At 47.2% G+C, this 15611-nt stretch overlaps 1 protein-coding gene across 1 annotated transcript in view; it reads right to left on the reverse strand.

The window, feature by feature from the left end:
- The window catches only part of Bsn (bassoon presynaptic cytomatrix protein), a 93528-nt gene that overhangs the window by 22917 nt on the left and 55000 nt on the right, over nt 1–15611 (reverse strand). Inside the window, exon 3 of the mRNA XM_047564803.1 lies at nt 5532–6416. Within this exon, the coding sequence (XP_047420759.1) occupies nt 5532–6416 (885 nt within the window). The remainder of the gene's footprint in view (nt 1–5531; nt 6417–15611) is intronic.

The following is a 15611-nucleotide window of genomic DNA, read 5'->3' on the forward strand; positions in this document are numbered from 1 at the left end:
GCCCTCACCTTGGCATTTTTAGGCCACCATGGCAGATGCCATGTCAATGATTCTGCCCTGGTTTCATGCCCACAGAGTTATATTCCACATCCTTTCCCTAAGCCCCAGCAGAAGCCAGGCTGGGCAGCAGGCTAGGCTTTGGTGTTTGTTGAGAAATAAAGCTGCTCCACAGGATAATTATTCTGGGTGGAGGTTACTTCCCTGAGGCTGAAATTCCTGCTCCTTGCTGATATCTAACCCCTGCACAGAAGAGCAGGGCAATATAGGGGGATACTTCAGAAAGCCTACATGTACGTAGTTACCCTGCTCCCTACAGGGACCAGCCTAGAACCACTCCAACTCCCTTAGAACTTATCTGATGCTCTAAGTGTCCCTCACACAAACCCCTGCAAGTTAATATAAGCTGACCTTTGGCTGGGTCTTAGGCTCACTAGGCCTGGCAGGTCCATCCCAGTCAGGTGTTTGAGGTGCCTGAAGACAGTACTGGACAAGGGACCCATCCCTGTGATGAACATGGCACAGAACCTGATTTAAAAATCCCAGCCCATGTGCCCCATCATTCACCTAGTAATATAATAGAAATATCCTATGTCAGAGAGGACTGTGAGAGGCCACAAGGACCCTGGGAAGATGGGAGAGAGTTCTGGAAATGAGAAAATAGCCCCTTCTCCAGTCCCTGGATAAGCATGATGGGGTTAGGCTCTGGGCCCAGAAAGGGGGCTGGCCCAAGGCAATGCTGCCCTGACTATACCTTAGTTCTCTGCACACATCCATCTAGGTTAGGCCTCTCACAGTTAAATCATCTGCCCCAGTTCATCTTGGTGGCTTAGAACCCCCCAGACTCCACCTCTGGCCTACAGACTCTACCACAGAAGAAACAATCTAAATGAAGTAAGGGTACCTTGGAAGGGTGGTCTGGATGGAGGAGGCAAATCCAATGCCAAATGCTCAGGGGCAGCCCCTTCAGAGGTCTGCTTACCTGAGCTCATGTGCACTAACCTCAGAAGAGCCTGTCACCCATGGTCACATGCTCTATGGGGCTTTGCTCCTTCACAGGTTTATTCCTGGAGACAGCCAGGTTGCAGAAAGCTGCCTGGTCGGCTCTTTGCTCTTGGCTCTGCTATAGCAAGCAGTGAGAAAGGGAGGGCTAGCAGGAGGAGATGTGTGAAGTAAGAACTAAAAATAAACACTTGACCTGGCTGCTGGAGGCCCTTCCCCAGCCCTCTGGGAATGGGAGAAGTGTACAATGCATTGGGGCTGGTAGGGGTAGAGCCAGGGGAGACCTGGCACAGGCCCAAGTCTTCTGTGGACTGGGGATTGGTGGAAGCAGGTCATGTCAAATCTCTGTGCCTGGGGGGATGGAACACAGTTGCTGAGGTCCCAATTCCCTTATTCACTCTACTATCATCTCCTTTCATCCCAATGAGTCCCACCTCTACACCTGATTATTCACTCCCTTGTTCTTCCACTCAGTTATTCACTTAATAATTCCCTCACTTCAGTGTTTATTTCCTCATTTGTTCATTCATTCACTTGCACATTCTTATATTCTTCATGGAGCTCTATCCAGTCCCAGCCCTGGGGCATCTGCTGCTTTCTTGCCTTTGTTTAACCCCTTTGGCAAGTGGACAGAGGATGGACAATGGAAGTTCTGATGACAACTTCTGCCTTACCTCTCTCTCTCCAACCCTTTCTGGGTATAGGAAGGTCTAAACTCCACAAGGACAATCACAACCTCAAGGTGTGAGATGTGGGGACTGGGGAGATAGCTCAGTCGGTAGAGTGCTTGCCTTGTAAGCACAAGGCCCTGGGTTCGATCCCCAGCACCCAAAAAAAAAAAAAAAAAAAAAAAAAAGGTGTGAGATGTAGGTGTGCATGTACCAAATGCAGCTTGGTGGTTCAGAGTATCACTGTTCAGGGTAAGGAAGGAGAAGTGAGTTGACAGAGAGTTGATAGGGCATCCTACATGTATGTGAGACCTTCTGGAACCACTAGCTAGTGTGGCCTTGTGGGCTAGGGGAGATGAAGGGGGCTGCCCTATCTGCATTCAGCCAAATGAGCCCATAGTCCATACATTCTCCTCATTTGTGGATCTGGCCTGTGTGCTAGTTGGGTTATGGTGACACCATAACTCTTACCAAGTTGCCTGCACACCCTCAGTCCCATTGCCAAACCAGAGGGCAGTGAATGAGAATCCCAGAGAAAAGAATGCTCAGAGGTAAAGACCCAGACCCTGGGTCACAGACATGGCCATCACCAGTATTGCTGTTCCTCTCCTGACTCTGTGGTAAGGACATGTGTCCATGTCTCTCTCCCTTATCCTGGACATGCATAAGACTCCTCCTTTCTCATCCTCTGCTCCAATAAAGAAGAATCCTCCCTGGCATTCCCAGTATGCACCCTTGTGGCTGGGCTGGGCTTCCTTCATGCCCTAATACTAAATGTGTTCATTCCTGTGTGGTGTCGCTCATGAGACCAAGAGCTTGCCTTGTATCCATTCCCACACAGATAGTGAGGGCTTTGTAGGGACATTTCCTCCCCCTTATGGAGACAGAACACTTTGGTTCTAATCTCTTGACTCAAGGACTGACCACATCAGGCCTTGGGTGAGCACTGGAGGTACAGCATCTTAGAAACCTAAGAAGAGCATTACAGCCCCCATTCCACATGGAGGAGACAAGGCCCCCTAAGATCACCAATCCAGAGACTCCATGAGGAGGACCAAGAGCAGGGGGAGATGCTGGGCTCATGCCTGATGTCCCTGTTGTAGCCTCAGCTCATAAGTCTAGCCCAGCTCCAGATAGGACACATATCAGGCCCTTTGCTCATAGAAGCCCAGCTTCTCAAGGATGCAACAGAAATTTCAACAATAATTATAAGATAAAAAACTGGAAGTGTTACTGTAACAATTCCAATTCCACTAATTTCTTTACATAACTATTTTGAACTGAAAGTCAATTAAAAATTAAGCCAGAAGATACTGTTATCCTTCAAAAACAAATAGGTTTTAAAAAGTTGGAATCAACAACTCTTAATTATGAAATGAGTCACTAAATATCACTATGATATTTTTCAAAGGAAATTTCAAAGGGAAAAGGGGTCCACTTTTACTGCCTCTACTATTAATGCTCTGGACTTCTTATCTAGAAAGAAGAAAAAAGATTTTTATAGCTCAGAGCTGTTGAGGAAAATTCCCAAACTATTGGCGCACAGGGTTGACTCTGACCTCAGGTGGACCCTCAGCAGATCTAAAGGTATGTTGCGAGCTGTGAATAGGGCTCTCCTGGTCTGTCCCTCCCTCAAGCCCCTGGCCTTTGTGTAGAGCTACTTGTCTCTCTGCCTCACACTGTGCACAGAGACAAAGAACAGTCACTGAACCTGGTAGGCTGGCCTGGGCCAAGCAAGGTGTCAGGAGAGACAGCCACAGCACAACCCATAGGAACTAGAGAAGGACCTACTGGCCTTTTCACATCACTCCCAAGGCAAGACATTGGAAACAACAGGCAGGGAAACAGAGGACTTGACTTGGGGAGGAGTAAGGATAAGGACACCCATCAGTTTTGCTTTTAGGTCCATGAACACACCAGACTCTGTGGAGGAAAGGGCAATCCTGGTCAAGGAGGTAGCAGTGGGGCAGAACATGGAAAAATTGGGACCTGGAAGTGGGTTGGGGAAGTGCTGGCTAATGAGAAGAGACACACTGGGAGCCAAGAAGGCCAGAAGCAAGCAGCTAATGAGAAACCTAGATCAGAATCCAGAATCATTATCTAGAGTCAGCATGTGACTAAAACACTTTTGTTTGGGCTGATTCAGCACTGCCAGTGGCTTGTCCCAAGGGCTGCCAAAAGGAGCTGTCAGGAACATTTACACTACTAGACAGGAGCAGTTTCATCTTCCCTCAGTGCACATCCGGTTTAATGGGAAAACATGGGCTGAGAGGTCTCTTGGGGACAAGGATCTTCCAGGTCAGGCCCTTAGTGACCATCAAGGTTCATGGTCCCTTAGAGTCAGAGTACCTTACCAGCAATGAGCTCGTGGCTGGAGTTACCTGGGCAAAACAGACAGCTGGAATTTCCTTGGTCCTGTGGTAACCCCTTAGTGAACCTTTCCTGCTTTACCAGTTAGGCAAGCTGTCTTCCAGTGAGCCATTGGGCCTAGAGCTCAGGGAGGTAGCAGTATAGGACCTGGAGGTCCAAGTGGGCATCACCTGAGGAGGTCAATTATCTTTCTCATGCTTGGCCATTCCTGCATGTTGGAAAATAAGGCCTGTGGAGGCCAAAGTATTCTTCCTAGTCATATTAGATAGCTCCTATGGGCCCCATGGAGGCCTGGCCCAAGGGAAATCAGAATAAGTTAGTAGAGAGATGATGGAAACACCATGCTCTTTTCTCTTGTCCCATCCTAGGTCAGTAATTGTTTGCACTCCTACCTACTACTCCTACCTATCAGCCATGCCTGCTCAGTCCAAGAGCCCAAAGGTCTTAGATGGCTGTCTACATGCAAGATTCATGAGCCTTGGCTCAATAATTGCCTCACAAGACACATATCACCTGCCAAGATGAGTCAATCATAAACCTTGAGAGGACATACCCAGCTATGCCAAAGGCAGACATCATGAGGTTCACATGGGTCGCCTGGGCAAAAAAGAGTGGGTAATGGGGTTAGGGGAGAAACAGAAGCAGCCTCCAGGCCTAGGATGGTCCATCTATGCACAGGTACCCCAACCTTCTAGACATTCCAGGCTGAATTCCAAACTTCCAAACAACACTGAACCTAACACTGGGCCTCCTGCTCCCCTTCACTTAGTCTGCACAATGCCAAGTACCCTTCCTTGGAGCAGACACTGCAGAGAGACTGGCCCCAATGCCAGCTCTTGTTTAAACTTTCCTGTGGTAAGAAATGTTTTTCTAAGTATCCTCATAAGCATCCTCTCTTGACCAAAGAGAGCCCAGACTGAGTCAAGGGAAAATATGTGAACCAAAGTATGACTTTGACAAGTATACATTCACATCCATGACCCTCAGAAGAGAGGATCTAGTGTGGATACCAGCTGAGTGGAGCCTGGGCAGTGGGACATGGTCCACTTCGCTATGAAAAAGTCTCTAGTCCCATCCTGGACATGGAGTATAACCCTCTATCCCATAGCTCTTCAATCCCCTATTCTTGTGAGGGTCACGAATGAAGGGCAGGAGGGAAGATTCTCCTGAGCAGGAGAGATGGGCATCTTTCATCAGGGCAATGCTCATGGTAGCTGGAAATAGGAAGGTCAGTCAGTCAGAGGGAGTAGGCACCATTATCCTCACCTCACCTTCCCGGTGAGGCCCTCCTGTGTCACAGAGTGGAAGGATTGAGGCCTGAGGCAGGGGCAAGAAAGGGAGTGTAGCCCCTCTGTAGCATTAGCTATTATAGCCAGTCTCACAGTAGCTGCAAACCCAGCTCTCTACACTCCTTCTGGTTCCCATGCTCCCTCTTGCCCCAGAACCTTGTCCTCACCAAAGCTCAAGGGAGCATGCTTGGCCCAGATCTCTTACCTCCACAAGGTGAGGCGTTGGGTTGAAGCCACACAGGTTACAAACCTGGAGCTTGCAGGTGGTACAGGTGTTATAGTTGGCTGGGCCCTTGCTACCCACGTTGAGCTCAGCTTGGCACAGTGGGCAGGTGGCCTTTTCTTTCGGCATGGTCTTTGGCTTGGCAGCAGCTTTGGGTGCTGCCTGATGTTCTGCTCTGCCATGCTTTGGACTGGTTGTTCCCCCAGTTTTCGCCAGGGCTCCAGGCCCAGATCCAGGACCTGTTCTAGCCCCAGGCTCAGTTTTGGCTCCAGGTGTTGGCCCAGGCCCAGGCCCTGAGCCTGGGGGTCTTGGGCCAGCCTCCTTGCTGGCATCACTGAAGACAATCTTGGACGGTCCTTTGCTGGGTGAAGGCTGGCTCTGGGGGTCAGCCTCAGGCTGCACAGACATGAGGGTGCTCGCTTGGGTCAGCAGTGATGCACCAAGGCCGAAAAGCTTCCCGGTGAGGCCCTCCTGGGTCTGCTCGCCAGCACCAAGCCCAGAGGGCACTGTGGTGGCACTTTTGGCCGAAGCCTCTCCTGCAGATGGCCTGGGCTCAGCTGTAGAAGGCTTGGTGGGGAGAGGGGGCTGAGGAGATACCCTCCCCACCTCTGAAGGGGAAGCTGCTTGGGCAAGCCCCGGCACTGAGGTGGCCCTGGCTGTCTCAACCTGGCGGGGGCCAGGTTGTGGGCCCCCTGGGACCCGAGATTTCTCTTGTTCTGGCTTCCCCAGTGGCTGTTTGGCTGGGGAATGGGCAGGAGATAGGGATGGAGAGTGTAGCTGCTGCTGGCTCTTGGAGCGAGGTGCAGTGGTCATGTCCATTCCCAGAGCCCTCTGCATCTGACAGTTCAGACAGAGCCACTCCTTCACCTGAGGAGAGAAGCAGTACAGTCAGCATTGTGACCAATACCAGCAGTGTTCATGGCTCAGGTCAGTGCAGGTCCCATTGGCTTAGTTCTTAGTACTCAGGTGTGTCTGGGCTGCCAGGGGGCAGGGCTAAGGCAGATGACACTTCTCTGCCCTCTAGTTGCTGCCAGGCACATGTAGCAGAGCAGAGGCAGTCCAATCCTCCCCCTCCCACTCCCAACCAATAACTCTCCACCTGCCAGACCCTTCTGATCCAGAATCCTCCCTGCTGTCCAGCAGTTGTGCCTCTGATTGGTGTGTACAGCATTCCATCTTCCAGTCCCACCTCACCAATCCATACTACCACTATCCTCTTTGGAGGATAGCCTTGAACTAATTACTCTCCTTCCCCTGCTGTCCCCTTCTGGCCATTTCTATTACAGCAGTCAGAGTGACTTTAAAATGTAAAACAGGAGGGAAAGCATGGTCTAGGGCAATAAGTATTCCATAAAAGTCTGCAGAATGAGTAACTAAAGAGTGATAGGTGAGAGAGGTAGGCACAGGGGATTAGAAAGAAACCATGGTTCCCGTCCTGGAGAAGACAGATAAATAATGAAAAATCTGGAGAGCAGAATAAGTGAGGAACAGTAATGTGATATAAATGACTAAGTAGAAATGAAATAAGACTTATTTTTCTTAAGGAAGATGAATTTGTGTGTGTGGTGGTGGGGATTGAACTCAGGGTCTAGGTTAGTGCTCTACAACTAAGCTATACTCCCAGTCCCAGAAAAACAATTTTTTAAAGAAAACGAGAGGATTTCTGCCTCTAAGACAATGACACATGTTGCTAAACATGTAGTTTCTCTTTGCCATGAGCCAGTACAAGGAAGGACATGTGACTTGCCACCAAGACCAATCAGAGCCCTCCATATCACCTGTGTGGTAAATAAACAATAGGAGAGAGGAGCTTTTTTCTTTTTGTATTACTAGTTAGAAGGATGTGGACTTGAAATGGTCAGCAGCATTCTCTCCCAAAGTAGAGATATCAAGAATTAAATCAATAGGCAGTGGGTGGAGCCAAGAAAAGGAGAAAGGAGCAGATCCAATGGCTTCATTTACTTCCCTTAAGTCTACCCTTGGACTTAACAGTTACATGAGCTAGTATTACTTTTTTACTAGTCCAATAAACCTACTTATAAATCAGCGCATATCACAGATTCAAACCACTCTAAACAGTTTCTCATCATATTGCAGGATCTCTTTACCATGGCCCCATTAGCCACCCTTCCTTCTCTCTGGCCTCTTTTCTCTCCATTTCCACTTGGAGACCCATTGGGCCCACTGCTTTGCCAAATGGTCCTTGGAGCTGCTCATTTCTGAACCTGAGCCTTTGGCTCAGCTCACTTCATAGGTCTCAGTTCAAGCATTACTTCCTCATCATTTCCTCCCCTAGTCACACAATCTAGAATACACCCTAGGCACTCTCCATCATGTCACCCAACTTATTTCTTCACAGTGCTTATTTTTTTTCCCCCAAATCATCTACTAATTTGTTTCCTGGGTATCTCCTGTCCCCCTAACCAGCCCTTGAGCTTGAGTGTACAGGTGTTCTCAGGGCTGCACAGCTCCCACAAGGCTGAAGTCACAAGATTTGGTGCCTTGCTGAGCAGAGACTGGAAGCCAAGGATGTTTTCATGTCTATAGTTCAAGCCAAAGGTTCTGAATGTACCCTGGTAGCAGACATCACACACACACACAAATCTAGTCCTGTCTTTGGGACAGAAAGCCCCTTCTGTTTACCCTCAGGTGTGCTCCAGCCCTGCTCTCTGCCACAAGGTCCCAGATCTGCTACACTGCTTCTGCTGCTGGTGCAGGTTGACTTGCCAGGTGGGAAGCATGGGCTCAGGCATTCTGCCCAACAGTCCAAAAGCAGCACCTAAAAGCTGCATTTTGGTGAACATCCTCTAGTGCCAAGCAACACAGACAACATGTTTACAGGCATTCTCTCATTTTGTCCTCATAGTAGAGAAAACCAAGGGCTGAGACGATTTAGCAACATGTTCTTGTGGTCACCCTGTTAGCAAGTGTTTCTGCTGACTAGATTGACCCTGACAGCCCTGGCCAGCTCTTGATCCCCAGACTGGTTGGCCTGGAGCCCAGTGAATTCTGCAGTTCTACCTCTTCTAAAGGCCACTTGGTTTCAAGTAGGCCTATTTGGGGGCCTAGAAGTTGTACCTGAAAGCACTGGCAGAGTCTCCCAAGGCCAAGTTTGGTTCTAGGAACTCTAAGAACAGTGGGGTGGAAAGTCAACTCCCAGCTGGGAACTGCTAACTCATGTGTATTTTAAGACTCAAGACTGTTTTGTCTATGTTGGGGCAAAGAAAGCCACAGATAAAACATTTCAATTCCCAGGATCCAGTCTAAAGACCCCTCAAGAAAGTTCATCGTGCACGAGGAGAGGATCATTCCCATTAAAGTGTGAAGACAGTGATGTATGCCTGTAATCCCAGCTACTTGGAAGGCTGAGGCAGGAGGATTGCAAGTTTGAAGACAGCTTTGGCAACTTTTAGCAAGACTTTGAGTCAAAATATAAAATAAAAAGGGCTAGGGGGTGTAATTCAGAGGTAAAGTATCCTTGGGTTCAATTTCCACTACTGTAAAAAAATAAGATAAAATAAAATAAAAGGAAATTTCTAAGTGCAGTTAGTTGATTCTGCTTCTCTCTCTCTCTCTCTCTCTCTCTGTGTGTGCGTGCACATGTATGTGTGTGTGTGTGTGTGTGTGTGTGTGTGTGTTTGGATGAGTGCATCCATGTACACATGCATGCTGGGGATGGAAGTCACAGACTTGTGTATGATAAGTACACATTCTGTCACTGAGCTACATCTCCAGTCCCTCTGCTCATCTTGAAAGGAACTCTGGGAGGGTCTTTTCCTTAGCCTCTGGTCCAGGGTGGCAGCCACAAACTCAGTTCCTGCAGTGGGTGCTCAGCCACAACCAAGGTCCCTTTTCTGTCATGAACCTGTGGGCTGCAGACTGACATAAGGTGAGATGTTCTAAGGAAGGGGTACCTAGGAGGTAAGTCTCCTTGTCCTGGGACTTTGGGGAGACTCTCCCTTGGGTCCTGGACAGGGCTGAACAAAGGCATGTGCTAAAACTCTTTATCACTTATCACTAGAAACTTTCTCTCCCTAGTAATCCCCCACCCCCAACCCCCATCACCTAGGCTGTGTCACAGGCATCTCACTTAAAATAGAAGCTCTTCAAGAAACGGCTGCAACGCCCCTCAGTGACTCATCTCCCAGATGGGCACAGCTATTTCTATCCAGCCTCTTCCAGACAGCAAGGAGCTTTGACCATGTCCTCCCCCATCCCCTCTCAGGCTTAAACCCAGGCAGACAGGTCCAGCACACAAATCCTTCTGAGGAAGACACTGGCTGAGGGAGCTCTCTGAACTGGCATGACCTCCCTTTCTTTGTTTCCCCCATGGATCCCCAGAAATTTACTGGTAGGGGCCCATTATCAGTCTCTTTCTCCCTATTCCAAGGTCCCTACCCCCATGCTAGGGAGATAGAGAGAGATGATATACAGGATGGACATATATAAATGGAGAGTCCTGTGGCAGATTTCCCTGGCCTTGGGGACCAGTAGCAGTTAGAGCCTTCCTTAGCTATATACAGTGAGGCCTCCTGTGGCTCCTAGGCACCATCCAAGCCGGCTGTCCCTCCAATCAGAGGGACTAACCAGTATGACAGAAAACCTCTTAGGGTCTTACTGGCCTGAGATGGCACTTGGCCAGAAGCTTTGAGGGCCTTATGCCTAATTCCCCAGGACCCAGAAGTAGAGTTGGGGGGTAATTTCCTGAGCTATCCTGAGGGATGGATGGCTCTGACAGAAAGTAGCTGTTATCAAATTAACCCTTCATGCCAACAGGATTGCAAGTTTGAAGTCAGCCTTGGTAACTTTTAGCAAGCCCTGTCTCAAAATATAAAATTAAAAGGGCTGAGTGGGCTGGGCTGTGGCTCAGTGGTAGAGCGCTTGTCTCACACGTACAAGGCACTGGGTTCGAGCCCCAGCACCACATAAATAAATAAAGATTGTGTCCACCTACAACTAAAAATATATATATATATTTTAAATATATTTATATATATATTTTATACATAAAATATTTATATATAATTTTATAATATATATAAATATTATATATAAATTTATATTTATATATAAATATAAAAAGTATATATATGTATATTTTTTAAAGGACTGAGAGGACTGGGGGGTGTGGCTCAGTAGTAGAGTGCTTGCCTAACATGCAAGAGGCGCTAGGTTCAATCCTCAGCACAACATATAAAAATAAATAAAATAAACTTGTATCCTTGATTTAACTCCAGTATCACTGAAAAGAAGAAAAAAGTGGGACTTCCTAAGGGCAGTTCATTCTGCTTATCTGTGTGTGCTCAAGCACACACACACAGAGACACACACATAGATTAGCAGAATGATGGGCCCTTGGGAAATCAGAGTCTTTTTCCCATCCTACCACCTCAGAGGGCTGGCAGGGACCTTCATGGAGGCCCATGCACTCTAGTCTAGTGGGTGACTGCCTGGCAGTAAGGATGGGAAAGCTCAGTGTGATATGTAGGGTCAAGAGATGGCCTGGGAGGTAGGAGATGCAGAAGCCATAAGAATGTGACTTATGTGGCCCTACTTATGTAGTGTCCCTGCCCACTCTGCTAGGAACCTGCTGGGGTCTGGAAAGCTGGGTCCAATGGACTCCTGAGAGAACTTTCTCCTGGAGAAGGCTTTCCCATTCCCAGTTGCTCCTTCAGTCAAACTTTTCAATATGCAGAAGGTCAGCTAAGGAGTTCACCAAGGATCCAGAGGCTTAGGGACCAGGCCAGAGCCTCTGTAAACCCTGAGTGAATAAGCATCCATGAGTGATGTCTGTAGTGGTCACTCCCTTCTGTTCCTTCCATCAGTCTCTGAGGTAGGGAGGAAAGTAGGCACAGTTCTGGGAAGGGTTCTACATTTCCCTTCCCAGCAGGGACACTGGCAGCTCCAGACAGTGGTTTCAGCCTCACTTGCCATATCTGGACAGGATGCTCCCAGGGTAGAGTCCTTCTCACTAGTCAAAAGGCTACCAGAAAAATGAGAACCCCAGCAGTAACAGGTTATTTTCCCACTTCCCTCCTCCTGCCGCTACCAGCAAGGAAGGAGTATCGCTGATTTACGTCACTCAGCCTTCCTTCCTGTGAAGAACAGCAACTTGCCTCTGAGCCCCAGCCCTCCCTGGGAGAGCAGGCATTGAGTGTGTCAGATCACTCAGCACTGACATCATGCCTGTGCCGCATTCATGCTTTCCATTTTGGTACAAGTTGAAACATCACAGAAACAGCTCATAAAGGAAACTTCCCTGCTGGTGCCAAATCCAGAGGTTCCTGCCTGGCCCTGCTGGCCAGTATGATTCCATGCCCTTCTGGACTATGAGTCATTGGCCAGGTCTCAACAGAACACACAACCCCCCAGTCCCTGTGGTCCCTGAACAACTAGGGCAGGGCAGCAGGAATGCCTGTACCCTCACACTCCCAAAGTACTGGACATATCATCCACCTCATCCTGTACCTGCTATGCTACCTCAACAACAGTTTGCTTTACCTATCAGCTGCCTGACCTCAGACTTACATAGTAAGTACCACAAGTAACCTTCTCAAAGTGTGGGAACATATTCAACCAGAGTTGCACTAGCTAGGCATGGCCAGGGCCCTGAAGGAGGCATGGGAAACCTGCATCTCCTCTGTGGCCAGGATTTGTGGAGTTGGGGTGGAACCTAATTGCTCCATGAGGCTGCAAGGCCTCACTGACCTGGAATTCCACAAAGAGGAGACTCTCCATTCACTCACTGATCCCTAGTCATATCTGCCTCTCCACCTCCCTATATTCCTCAACTCCTACACTGCTCTGAATGGCCTCCCTTCTCACCCACCAGTCAGTTTCCCCACATCCTCCCCACACATGCTGCTCTTGGTACGCAGTCCCACTCTCCAGAGACTACACTGCTTGAACTTACCTCAGCCTCTCTTTAAAATTCTGGAAACCCTTAGCTTTGCTATCCTACCTAGCTGCCCTTCTCCCCTCCCGGATTCTGTTTCCCTCCAGGCCCCTTCATTCTGGCCTCTCCTTCTAGAAAGTCCTTGGCCTTTGTCTCCTAGGCTTCCACTGAACCTACCCACACTGTTACTGCAGATGACCCACAACCCCCATGGGGCTGACCCACTGGATGCCTTCTCAACACTCACTGAATGGTATATTTAAGGTCTGTACAATTCATTAAAGATTTATCTAAAAAATAATCTTAAATAAATACTGAACTCTAGTTAATGATATACTAGTTGAAGTAGTTATTGGGAAATACGCTGATATCTGAAAAATACTTCAAAATTCAACAAAAAGACAAGATGAGTGGAAATATGAACAGAGAAAAGGATGGGTACGTGATAAAGCCAGGAGAGTAAGGAGTTAACTATAAACGTAAGTGGTGGATTTATGGGTATTCCTTGTATAATTCTTTCAACTTCTCTATAGGTTTACAATTTTTTTTTGTAATTTGATGTTGAGGGAAGAAAAAAATGTCCACCTGATTATCCCTGTGTTGCTTCATCAGCAAGGCATTGAGAGGTCTTCTGATGAGCTCCTGGTGTCTTTGTTATTGAGTTGTAGGACTTCTCTGTATATTCTGGATATTAATCCTTTATTAGATATATTATTTACAAACATTTTCTCCCATTCTGTGGGTTTCCTTTCCACTTCTTAACCCAGGGGGCACTTAACCACTGAGCTACATCCCCAGTCCTTTTTTTGTATTTTATTTAGAGATAAGGTCTCATTGGGCTGGGGAGATAGCTCAGTTGGTAGAGTGCTCACCTCACAAGCACAAGGCCCTGGGTTCAATCCCCAGCACAGCAAAAAAAAAAAAAAAAAAAAAAAAAAGGTCTCACTGAGTTACTGAAGATGGCTTTGAACTCACAATCCTCCTGCTTCCCACTCCCGAGCTGCTGGTATCACAGTTGTGATGCCACCATGTGCGGCATCTTTTCTATTTCTGATACACAATGATATACAAACATTTTAAATTTTCACAAAATTCTTTTTGTCTGTTTTTCTTCTGTTGCCTGTGCCTTTGATGTCATATCCAAGAAATCACTGCCAAATCCAATATCATAAAGGTTTTGCCCTATGTTTTCTTCTAAGAACTTTAAATTCAGTTCTTATGTTTATATTTTTGGTTCATTTGGGGTTTTTATATATAGTTGGTATAAAGCAAGGACTCACTTTTATTCTTTTGCATGTGGATATCCAGCTTTTCCAGAGCCTTTTGTGTTTTTCCTGTTGAAAGGTCTTGGTACTCTTGTCAAAATTAATTGGACCATATATGTGAGGTTTATTTCTATGCTCTCTATCCTATTCAGTACCACACTCTTGATTACTACGGCTTTGTAGTAAGTTTTGAAATCAGGATGTATGGGTCCTTCAACTTTGTTACCTTTTGAAATTGTTTTGGCTATTTGAGGGTCCCATCAGAGGGGTGGTTTTAAATGCACATCTGACTTTTTACTGCCACTTTTCAAAACCCTTGAGATGGCATCTGGAGACATCAGCAAATCCAGAAGAATCTGCATATCTTCTGGTCCTGGTTTATGGCATCCCAGCTTTCCTAGACCTGGCTCTATAGTCTAATGGCCCCTTCCTTGTAGAAACTCCCAAGAGTCTCCTCACAGTATTGCACCAACTCACCCCTACTTCTTCCTGGTCCTCTCCAGGTGTGTCTGTGTGTTCACTTACGTGGTTACTGGTGGAAGGGCTGCCTCCTGCACTGGCCTGAAGTTTCCACAGGGCTGAGCAGCATGTCTGCTTCACTTCTATTTATTTCTGTTGTGTCAAGGACATTTCCTGGCTTATCACAAGGACTCAAAAGGCATTTGTTGAGGGAAGGAAAGATGAGAAGGGAGAGGGTGACAAGCAAGCCAAAGGTTGTACAGAAGAAATAGTAGATATAGCAAAACCAAGAGGTTACCAGCCTGTTCAATCCTCAGCACCACATAAAAATAAATAAATAAAATAAAATAGAAGCATCGTGTCCATCTATTAAAAAAAAAAAAAAAAGAGTTTACCAGAACAAAACTTATTGCCTTACTAAGATTTCTTGTTCTATGCTTCTTTCTGCCTCTGGATTTTTCTCTCTCACCTTCCTTTACTGCCTTTTCCCTCTTGTACCTTCTTCCCTTTCTTCCCACTCCTACTTTATTTACTTATTTCTCTTTTTCTCTACTATCTTCATTCCCTTTTCATTGTGTTTCCCTTGCTCTCACATGTAAAAACAAGAGTTTTGGGAATAAAATTTCACATTTTTTTTGTTCTGAATTAATTCCACATTCATTCTCATTTGAACATATGGCCCTCTTTTACAGCTACAAAGCAGAGTTCTATGCCTGATGGTTCTAGTCACCAAACAGTTCCTACTCCAGCACAGTTGTCTCTTTCACATGTCCCCAGTGGCTCTGGCCTCAACCTATAGTGGTCCAAGAAAATAGCCTAAGTCCTGTCTCTTGGGCATATATGAGGATGTGTACTAGCACCAAGGATGATTGTCTCAGGGCTAGCTGAGGTTTGGAGCACATTTCCCTATTGACTGAAAATTTGTTTGGGTCCAAGTCGCTACTCTAAGGAAAACTGCCTGAATATTAGACATAAAGTAGGTGAAAAGGTCTCCTGAAGGGCCTGCCACCTGAAGGTTCACTTCAATTTTATTTGGCGTCAGGGAAGAGAAGGTTGGGTACAAGTACAGATAACTCCTCCTGGGCAGGGTAAGGAAAAGGACACCTTTGTCTCTCCTCAGCACACTGCAGGTCCCACATCCTCTAACACCTGCTCCTCAATCTTCACTGGCCCAAGTGGTGGTGTGGTCAGGAGAGGGCAGAGGAAAGGGGGCAAGGCTGCTGGCTATAGCAGAGGAATCTGTGATGAACTCCTAGCATCACACCCTGGCCATCTGGTGTCCTGGCCCTTGCTGGAAAGGAGTAGGATACAGTCAGGAGAGAGAGGCACGTAGCCATGTGCTGGCCCTCTTCTTTCTCTACACCACTCAGCCTGGATAATTGCCTCTGCTGGAGGCTTACCATCAGGGTAGGGGTAAGAGGCATGGTGGGTTAAACATCCCTG

The sequence above is a fragment of the Sciurus carolinensis genome, chromosome 9, assembly GCF_902686445.1.
Source record: "Sciurus carolinensis chromosome 9, mSciCar1.2, whole genome shotgun sequence".
NCBI lineage: Eukaryota > Metazoa > Chordata > Mammalia > Rodentia > Sciuridae > Sciurus > Sciurus carolinensis.